At 40.5% G+C, this 10,431-nt stretch overlaps 1 protein-coding gene across 1 annotated transcript in view; it reads left to right on the top strand.

The window, feature by feature from the left end:
* The first annotated feature begins 3,555 nt into the window (after nucleotides 1–3,555).
* tmem8b (transmembrane protein 8B) overlaps nucleotides 3,556–10,431 on the top strand; it is a 33,367-nt gene continuing 26,491 nt past the window's right edge. The window contains exons 1-3 of the mRNA XM_041041958.1: nucleotides 3,556–3,640; nucleotides 8,077–8,266; nucleotides 8,824–9,031. Coding sequence (XP_040897892.1) covers nucleotides 3,556–3,640; nucleotides 8,077–8,266; nucleotides 8,824–9,031 — 483 coding nt within the window. The remainder of the gene's footprint in view (nucleotides 3,641–8,076; nucleotides 8,267–8,823; nucleotides 9,032–10,431) is intronic.

Raw genomic sequence — 10,431 nt, 5'->3', positions numbered from 1 at the left:
TCTTATTATTGTGCGAAAATTTTGTGTTATAGCAAGCGGAAACAGGATGTGGTCTTACAGGGGGCTGTGTACCAAAGCTGAGCTATGGAGGGAGAGTGTTTAACTTTACCAGCTGGCAGGTAAATTGTCAAATTATCTCTTTAACTGAGCATATTGCACACAGTTTCTTATACTCACATGTTTGATATAAGACATCTGAGTTCACTCTGGCAACAAGGTTTTTTTTTCCAGCACTTTTCTGTGGCCAAGGATTAGGTGCAGCAGTGGATTTGAATGTCTTCCTATGAAGCCAGCTGGTTAAAATGCTTAACTGGAAGTCCTTCATGCTTGTGTGTGTGTGACTGTGTGGCTAGTACACTGAAGCAGTGGAGTGCGCTCACCTTAGGGAGAGCAGAAATAACTCAGGCCATGATGTGTATGTGAGTGTGCCACCCACATACACATCCTCCACCACCTCCTACCACCAGTTTTTAAAACTGGTTCGCTGGTTATGCCTTCATCTTCTTCCACCAAATGTCACTGTGGGAGGTATTACCAAACAGCATGAACCAGTTTTTAAAAGTTTGGAGTTTACTGAAACAAGCAAAACTTGGACTGGGAAACTGGGACCTAATGATTCATAAAAATCCTCATGGATTATTTTTCAAAGAAGGGAAATGTATAATGTTGATCAGTTGTATGGTCATACTCTGTTTTTCTGCTGTCAAAATGGATCTCACTTTTCTCGCTGACAATGACTGCTCTTAATTACAGTAATAATTGCTCATTGGGTGGATTCCAGGTCTGCTTTTACAGAAGGGTGAGGTTGTCCTTTTGTCTGGACAGAGTATCTGGCAAGCTTTCCATCTGTTGTTGACTATTTTGGCTATAAGACTGTACAACACTTCACAACCTCGAGGATGACAGTTTTTCCCAGTGTACGCTGTATTAAAAGGCTATTGGGACAGGTTGCCAGACACATAGAGACTCTCATTAACAGCTATGTGCAGGCAGTGTGTCAAAACTTGAAGAGGCTCACAAAACCCCAAAACCATAAATTACACATTAAAAGGATTAAGTGTCAAATCTGGCACAAACCTGTAAGAGACCATGAGACTTCCTGTTCAAAATCCATTCTGTGTCCATGTCATGTCAGTGCTGTGCACCTTTCAAGAGCTTCTGCATTATGGAGATAAATTGTCTCTATAGCTAAAGAAGGATACCACAGGCTGTTTCAGTCAGACACAGTGAGGCTACATTCTAGCTGAGCCGATCGTTGCAATATTTAATGATGAGTCCAGCCAGACACGATGGGTTGCTATGCGTGGGTCCTGGTTTCCAGGGGATCAGGCAATATTTACAACTTTAAAAAAGATTTTAGAGTAAACTTTGACTGCTGCCAACAGTATGCCAGTTATCACCATGTTACATAGTCACAACAAAGAATAGTGTTTTCTCAGGTTTTCTTGCTGTGTTGTTTCATGTCCTCATCAAAGTAACAGGAATGTTGTACCCCATGTATCTTAGTCAGAATCGTTTCTCATAAGCCACCTAATTTTTACTTACTTACTTGCTCATCCAGACGTACTTAATGTATTTTTTTTTTTTTTTTTTTTTTTTGTGGACTTTTAGGAGGAATGTTTACTCCTCCAGTTTAGACAAACTACAATAACGACAAAAAAAAGTATTCTTTTGTTTTTGAGTTGTGTTCTGTAACTGACTGCCCTCTGAACTTCCTGTAGAGGAGGGTAAGTGGAAGAAGATTCCCCCCTTTATAGATCAAAGAAGCCTCAAAATATTCCAGTCGCTCTGCAAAGAACAAAGAAAAACTTAAAAAACTTAGTTTTGTGGCTTTTGTGAGGCTCATTATGACTGTTTACCTCTCACAAATTCACTGGAATACTGAGATTAGGTTCATTCACAGCTAACTGTTCTGTAGTCGTCAGAGCTGCAGCCAAAATGAAACAAACTCCAGGCAGATTAGGTGACTTAACTGTGAACTCATTTACTCCAAAAACAAAAGTGTGCTGGTTGCTGGGTTTGTTTAAGGTCAGCAACATATTGTTACAATGTGTAAATCAGCTTATTTATCCTTTTAACCTCCTAGACATTTGTTCTTAGTTCAGTGAGAACAATCCAGTTTAATGATTCGTTTATGTCTAATAAATTATTCCCAACCTGATTCAGGAGCTGGTTCACTCTCTGACAGATGTGCTTGGACAGTTATGACTCATGTTGAAGTCACCCCACAGCCTAAAAATAATCATGACCGAGAATTTGACTCAGTCCTAGTGTCCAGTTCCTGAAGGGAAACGGATTATTGTCTGATGCAGACTTTAGTGAAAAATTAAATTTTTCCTCCCCAGTAAGTACGCCATTCCCTGATAAACATGAGAGAGATGCTTCATGTTTCAAAGTCATCAGGATGTGACTTTTTAATGTTGGAGGTATGAAAGACATGCCTTGTTTATTAATTTAAGATAAGAAAAAAAGCAGCAATTTTTATACCCTTTTATTTTCATTTCAATGCAGTCTCTTTTTTCTTTCCCTTTCACACAAACAGGACTTGAATACTTGAAGAAGGTGACAAAATGAGGTAAGGACCAGAAAGCAAATAAGGAAATGTTTCATGATCTGTGTGTTATTTGGTCTGTTTATGAACAAATGTATAATCCCCTTGTTCTGGCAAAGCATCACTCACAGCCAAAGAAGTGATCTTACAGTACATATAGTGACTTGTTGTTGTTTGTTGTTTGGGGTCAGTTATGTGATTCTTGAGGAGTACACCGAGTGTGATGCATTGTTGAAACCAATCACAGGTATAGCGTTTATAAAAATCCCTTGTATTTCACCATGTTTTCCAACTGGGGTCTCCCAGAATTCAAGGTAATGCCTGTACCAGATGTCAGAAACATGCCATCAGCCCAAAACCATATTTCAAAAGCAATTCACATAAAATTAGGAAAATGAATTCTCTGTAACAATGTTAAGTATGGTGTGAGCTGTTAAAGAGGGCACAGGGGTTTAACATAAGGAAAACACAAAGGAAAAGCGTAATGACTGCAACTTATTCATTCTTGTATCTGTTTTGTTTCAACTGAAATACACTGCAGTGCAGAAGAAGCTGCATATTAAACTGTCCTGTTTCTCAGGAAACAGATGTATGAGAGTGTACAGGATCAGATCAGGTCAGATGCTCGCGCCCCCCCAACTTTCTGTCCCGGGTCCTGGGAGAGGAGGTTGCAGCCTCCGGGGGCAGCCGCAGCCTCTGTACTTCTCACTCGGCCCCGTGTGTGTGTGGTGTGCTGTGGTCCGGACGCCGAAGTGACGAGCTTTGTGGTGCATTCGACGTCTGCACCGTCCCCGGACTGACAGGGCCGAAGGTCCAATGAAATGAGTCGACATATTGAGGTTGTCAAATCAAAGCCAAAGAGGAGGCGCTGTCCCGTCGTCGTCTGAATTACGTCATGCACAAACAGCTGGTCGTTGGCAAAAATCTGAAAAAATGTAGACCAGCACAGCGACTGAGAACAGCACCCGGGCTGTAGCCCCTCACTAAATATTTTGCTTTTAACGATGTGGCAACTGGAGCGTCTGGGCTCAGGATGTAGCCCTCCGAGGCTCCTCTTGCTTGTTTACACCTATCTCTGCGCTCTTGGAGGTGAGTGGTTTCCATTCACTGTGTGTGTGTTGCTTTGATTCACGGGGAGCTGTTCCTTTTGTCGGGGTGCTGAAATCCTCGCAGAGCGGCGGCAGCAGCGGCAGCACCACTCGTCGCATCCCGTTTCTGTCTTGAATTCAGTCTCCCGAACATCCACAGCTGCCGCTTTTAGCCTCGGCCACCAACAAAACGGGCTTCGTGAGCACAGACTGGCTTCAGTTAACGTGACGCATGGGGAAGGTTGCCGCTAATTATGGCACGCAACACATTGACAGATGCTCCAATAGGTTGTAGGCTATGATCCCGAGGGCTGAATGTGGCCATAAGATTACACACCAGACTGGACGCTTTCAATAGTTGTTGCCTTTTGGTTGTTTCTATATTTGTTTGCCGTTGTTTTGCTTTGTTACAGAAGGCAAAGACAAGTTGAGACTCGTTGGCATAGTGCAAAATATGACCAGATTCATCGGACAATAAGGCGATTTTATTTCCTTTGTTTAATGTATACTAATTGAATAATGAATTGAGAATGTACAAATTTGATTGGATAATATGGCAGTGTTGAAGTTGAACCTTTTAAATCCCTTTAATTCAGGCTCCTTTTATCATAAAATGTGACCCAAAAAAAGTACAACCGTATATTTTTCTCTCTGTATATTTATTTCCTTTTTAAAAACACCTTATGTGGACAGGCATGAGGAGTGTTTTTCTGCCGTTTTTTTTTTTTTTTTACCAAGCACCTTCAAGACAGAGCTGTGAAACAAAAACCTCAGCGCTCATTTGTGTGACAACAATGAATCCATACCTACAGCACACACTGTACTGACTGTGGTCACCAAAGACCTTAGAGGTCTGTCTGAGGATGTTGCAGTCCCTTGACAGGCTTGTTGCTGTTTTGCTCCATCAGTTTGGGTACATTTCTGACTTGGTTGAAGAGAAGGCTCAGTTCACTTTACCCTGTTTGCTGTCTTGGGATATATTTTAGTGAGGAGGAGATATTAAACGTGGGTCTTAGAAAATTTACATCTGAATGTTTTTCTCATAGATGTTTATGTGACTGACTCGTTGCTTTGATGTTCCACTGGAAGTCATTTTATCCAGATAGATCAATAGAGTCTGAACGTTCAGGTTAGTATGAACAGTGAATGTTTCACAGCTCTGGTGTCGACGTCTGTGAGGTTGGTGGAACGTGGAAGGTCCCAGTGATCTTTATGGCTGTGTGTGGTTTTTGAGGCATTTAGTTGCTGTTGGTTTGTGTGGAAGCAGGATAAAGCAGAGGCTATAGTGTGTTTGACCAGGAATGGGAATTGATTGCCTTTTAATGTAAAATCCTGTTTTTTTTTTTCCTGATAGTTGTTACAGATGGCTCCTCTTTAACAACTGTTTTATTTTTTATTTTAAAATCCTACAAGATGATAAAGAATTTCAAAGAGCAGCCTTTACCTCTGCTGTTCCAAAAAATAAAGTTTAAAGATGATCCAGCTAAGCTTTCAAGGATAAATCTGTAGTTGAGATGACAAAAAGCAGGATTATGTCTATATTAAGCCTCTAACAGAGTAAAACAGTGGTTGGGAGGCGCTCATTGAAGAGATTACGGAATTCAGAGCTGTGCTGCAAGAAAGCCTGTAAGCACGCTGCTGCCTTTATCTTCAAATGAAATGTCTTTATTCAGCTGGCAAACAAACAAGCATATTTATATATATATATATTTTATTTTTTGCATGTTTACACCTTCGCATTAAGAGCTATAGTGTGTGGCTGCTGGATTTTCACTGAGACTTGTGTTGTTTTTTTGGATACACTTCCTGTGCAGAATCTTATTTTCACATATGGGGGTTTTGAAAATAGATACTCAACTTTAATGTTCTGATTTTCAAATAATAACTTGGCACATGGATTTCAGTCACATAATTAATTTGTCACAGCAGTCACAGGTGCCGAGATGTTTGAGATGTAGCCTGTCTTTGTTGTCCATCTGTATGTGTCTCATACATTACAAGATGTTAAAAATCACAATGGTGACGTGAAATGCGTCAGATTTAAGGTTGTGACAATTACTGATAAAATGTACCTTGTTTCAGGACATATCCTACTTACAGTCCACTGACTGGTATAACAAGTAAAAGAAAAGCAGCTTTTGTGCAACTGTACAGAGACAGGAGAGAAATGACTGAAAATAACAAAAACAATGTCCTGCACACTGTCAACACTTATGGCAAATTTATTAAATGGCATTTCAATGTGCCAAAATGTACCTGTTTAGAGAATTTGTTACCAACTTTTTCTGTTTGTGTGTGACCCCTTAATACAAAGCAATGAGATCTTTGAGTTGTGAGCACATTAATTATGTTGTTTGCTGAAAAGGTAAAGCTCAAAAAAAACAACATAATTTTATGCCACCGGAATTTGATTGTCTTAGTTCCTACCTCCTGTTATCATTTCATAGCCCCCTTTGGGGATCCTGATCTCGTTAGTTAACCAGTTTTATAACCAGATGTGCAAAATTACTTTCAAACATCTGTCCGACCAGGAAGTGATCAACTATTTACAGTATGTCATTAAGTTTTAGTGGTCTTAGTTGTGATCTGTAGCTGGAAGAAACCCATTCGGTAGTCTTACTGCAGACTCCAGCAGTGTCTGAGCCACATTTCATCTTCTTATAAGAACTTATATAAGTTATAGCACTTCAGTTTGTGACATGTGACCAGTTTCTTCTCAGTCTCAGACATAGTTATCTATGTCATAAAAGGGCAAAAGAGGACATTACTGTAAAGAAGGCTCACATATAATTCAGAAAGCAGTCCAAAGGAAGGCTGGGAGCTTTGTATAGGTTTAGGCCTTAGCTCTTGACAGGAAGACGGCTTCATTCTTCAGAGTTCCTGCCTCCTTATTCTGCACCTTTAGTATTCAAGATTGCCGTTATAGGTGAGAGCCGGCGCAAGCTTTGAGAACTGGTAATAGCGTGTGTGGGGAGGGGAGCAGAGCAGAGCACAGCCATTTTTCTCCTTTTACTAACACACATTAGAACACACTGCACATTCAAGAAAACCTTTTCCTTCACGCATCCACGCTTCAGCACCTTGTCAATGTAGAGGGTCACTTGGTTTTCTTTACTCCGTATCATCATCAAGGCGAAAAGCAGAGGCAATAGCAAAACATGCAGCTGCAAATGACAGCATCAGTACAGTGAGCTTGCTTACTGCCTCGCTACAACTCTTAAATGAATTGGGCTCATGCTGTTTTAGAGGCGCAGGCTTTTCATTGCATACTCAAAACAGAACTGTGAAATTTTGTGCTACTTTTGTACAAATTGCAGGGGAGATAAATTATACCCCAAAAGAAAGGAAACAGTGAAAGACGCTGTCATAGGTATTCTGAGTACAGGTGGGAGAGTTGGTTGACATACACAATCATAAAGGGAGTGATGCACAAATGGAAAACATTCTCTTCCGGTGAAACATAAAAGTTCTTGCACATTGTTCCCACGAAATACATCTGCCGTCTTTGTTATCTACTTATGTTTGTTTATAATAACACATATCGAAGAGATGCAATATGTTCTAGTATGGCAATTAACTGACTCACACACAATTTCCCCCGGATTTTGCCTACCCGCTGAGTGTGCTTGCTGCCAGCCCACCTCATGTAGGTAATATGGCAGATTACACCTGTCACTTGTTCTGCTGCTTTTATATGCAGAGCCTTCGGTGGATGTAATCCAAGGATTTGACATTATGCAGGACGTGAGTGAGCGAGCCTGCATATATACATCTCCCACAGCTGCACTTTGGTTCAGACTGAAATCTCTCAACAGCCACTGGATGGGTTGTCATGAAAATTTGCACAGATATTATGGTACAGAGGATTAATTCTAAGATCCCATGACTTTTTTTTTTTTAATGTAGCGCCACCAGTAGATCAGAGTTTTCACTTATATTGTGAAATATCTCAACATCTGCTAAATGGATTGGCACAAAATCTGGAACAGACACTCATAGTCCCTATTCTGTTGATTATCCCCTGACTTTTCATCCAGTGCCATCGTCAGGTCTAAATTCAACCTCAGCTGTACTTTGTCTGTGGTGCATATTAACAAATGTGAGCATACTAACACACTAAACAAAGATGGTAATCAGGGTACATTAGCCTATACCTGCTTAACAATAGCATGTTAGCATTGTCATTATGAACATTTTAGCACGTTAACACGTTAAACTAAGATGTTAAACATGGTAAACAAGCATGTCAGTGTGCTGACATTAGCAGTTAGCTCAAAGCAGAGCTATGCCATGATACTGCCTGACAGCTGCCAGCATGGCTGTAGACTCTTTGGTTTGTTGAGCAAATGTTTTTCTAAATGAGGATATCTCATGTGTTCCTTTAGTTCATCCTCACAAATATTCAGGGACACTCTCCTCTGGTTCTGCTCCCTACAGATTGCCTTTTTGTGACTGAATACTTCACCCGCACGCCTCGTAAACTGAATGCTTTCAACTCCTTCGCCAGTGTGGAACTGTTCCACTTCAATGTGCCTGATGATACCATGATGGCCGTATGGAACCTCATCACCTTCAAGGAACAAGGGGGCACGTTTGGAGACAGTTGCCCAAACCGCAATGTGACTGTGTAAGACAATGAGTTTGTCACAGCTACTTTCTCTTTTTCCGAAGTTGCTTTTAAAGCCTTCATCTTGTTTTTCTTTTGCTGATGTTACACTTAGAAGCAGAAGTCTGCTCCTTCTGTAGGTTATAAATAGATAATAATAAGCATCTTATATACTTCACCTTTGGGAAAGAGGTTATAGAAGCTGGTTATCCCTGAGCAGTGTCAGCTATTGCTGGCAGCCTTGACATATGAAGGAACTGCTGCTGAAGCATTGGCTGCATTTATCTTTAAATTTTGCCTGTATAATTTTTATCATATTGATAATCAGCGTTTGTCATGATAGCTGTCCCTGTGATGTTGTGATTGACGTGGTTATCACATTCAGATGTGTAGGCCTGAATATGATTATTAATGGTTTGAATTAGATTTTTTTTTTTCAAATTTTAAATAGGAGGTACCATCTGTGCTCATGCTGTCAGCTGTTCCTATGGATGAATTTCATATTTGGCAGATGCATCTGTTGTTTATGAAAATATTAGGCCCAAACAGGGATTGAATTTTGGCTTGATGATTAATAGGTACTTCAGGTCTGGGGCTCCGCCAGTAATCAACCCCCTGTACACCCGCTTCCCTCGGGACACAGTCGTCCCAGGATCCTTTGCTGTGACTCTGACCTGGACTCTTCCAAACCGTACAACAGGAGCATTCAATGTGACCAGCCCGCTCCCTGGGGACTGGTTCCTAGCAGCACATTTACCCAAGGATGAAGGCAAGATCTCAGTCAAGGTGAGCCTGACCATTTATCACAAATAGACTTCATAGTTTCATGTTAAAATTTCGATCTGTGTGTTGTTATTTTGGCAATGTGGTTGGTGCTAACATTGATCACTGAGTCATTTATGGACTAATCTCTACCTTTTTCACAGCAGACATTTTGACCTTTCATAGCAGGAAAAGCACAGGTGAAACGAATTTTGGTATCGATGACTCAGTTCCATCAAGTGCACCAGTGAGCCAGCATGCACAACACAAGGGCAGTGGAACTAGCTCACCTAAAGGGAATGCAGTTGCTTTTAGTGTGATCATTTACACCTGCTATGATGTGTGGTGAAAAAGCTCTCTTCTCAGAGGTCTTTATGTATGTTGCATTCTTTCAGCCATAGTCACTTTTACTGCTTAAGATAACCACCAGATTCATCCTTTAACAAGGCTATGAGTCTATAGCCATGCTAGCGGCTCTGTGAGGCTGTATGCTTAGGTACAGTGGTGCTTTGAACAAAGTGCTAACATATACATTTTAAGTTTTTAGTGTTAGTATGCTAACATTTGTCTCCAAAAACAAAGTCATTTACAGTTCAGACCCACACATCTGTAACATACTAGTTTGAACCTGTTTTCGGAAGATTGCACAAGCACAGTGTCTTCCTATGGTCCATCAAAGTCTGGTCTTGGCCAGCTCTGATAACAAAAGGAGTTTCTGTGCAGGGAGGAATTTCCCTCTTGCAGTGTCAGCAAACTTAGATACATAAAAGCCGCACAGTGTGCAAGATTATTGTTTAAGCATACCACAATAATTCCTTCTTGAATGAATGTAAGGCACACAATAAATATAAGAATTTCCCTCACATTGTCAAGACATTTCACTCAGAATGACAAGTGACAGTCCCCCAGTGGCACTAGTGGAAGAGTCAGTTGATCACCAAAGTAATTAGGACATCCCCCTGAGGACCATGAACAAAATTTCATGACAATCCAAATGTTGAGATATTTCAGTTAGGACCAAAGTTGTGGATCGACTGACCAACACAACAACATTGCCATCCTTAGAGCTATGGAGAATGCATCTCATTTAGCATCTACTGGTTAGAGCAGTAAATGAGAAGCTTAAATCACTGTTGTGTTATACATCACAGACTAATGGAGACTGGTAAAACAGAAGCTTATTTATGCTAATGTGTTATGTAATACAATTTCAGTGAGATCTACATCTAAAATATTCTCCTCATGGTTACTTAACTCCTCATCATGACAAGAAAAAAAATCAAATAAAAATGATATTCAGTATTCGCTGGGATTAGTATTCCAGTTTGTGCTGCAGAACTTAAAGAGGCAGAACAGTGTCAGAGAGTTTTTCTTCATCTCATCATGTTCTCCTATTTGGCTGCATAAACACCTGCTGATTTCCA

The sequence above is a fragment of the Toxotes jaculatrix genome, chromosome 7 (assembly GCF_017976425.1).
Source record: "Toxotes jaculatrix isolate fToxJac2 chromosome 7, fToxJac2.pri, whole genome shotgun sequence".
Classification (NCBI taxonomy): Eukaryota; Metazoa; Chordata; class Actinopteri; family Toxotidae; genus Toxotes; species Toxotes jaculatrix.
The sequence above is the reverse complement of the archived record's forward strand: the minus strand, read 5'-3'. Positions and strand labels throughout refer to the sequence as shown.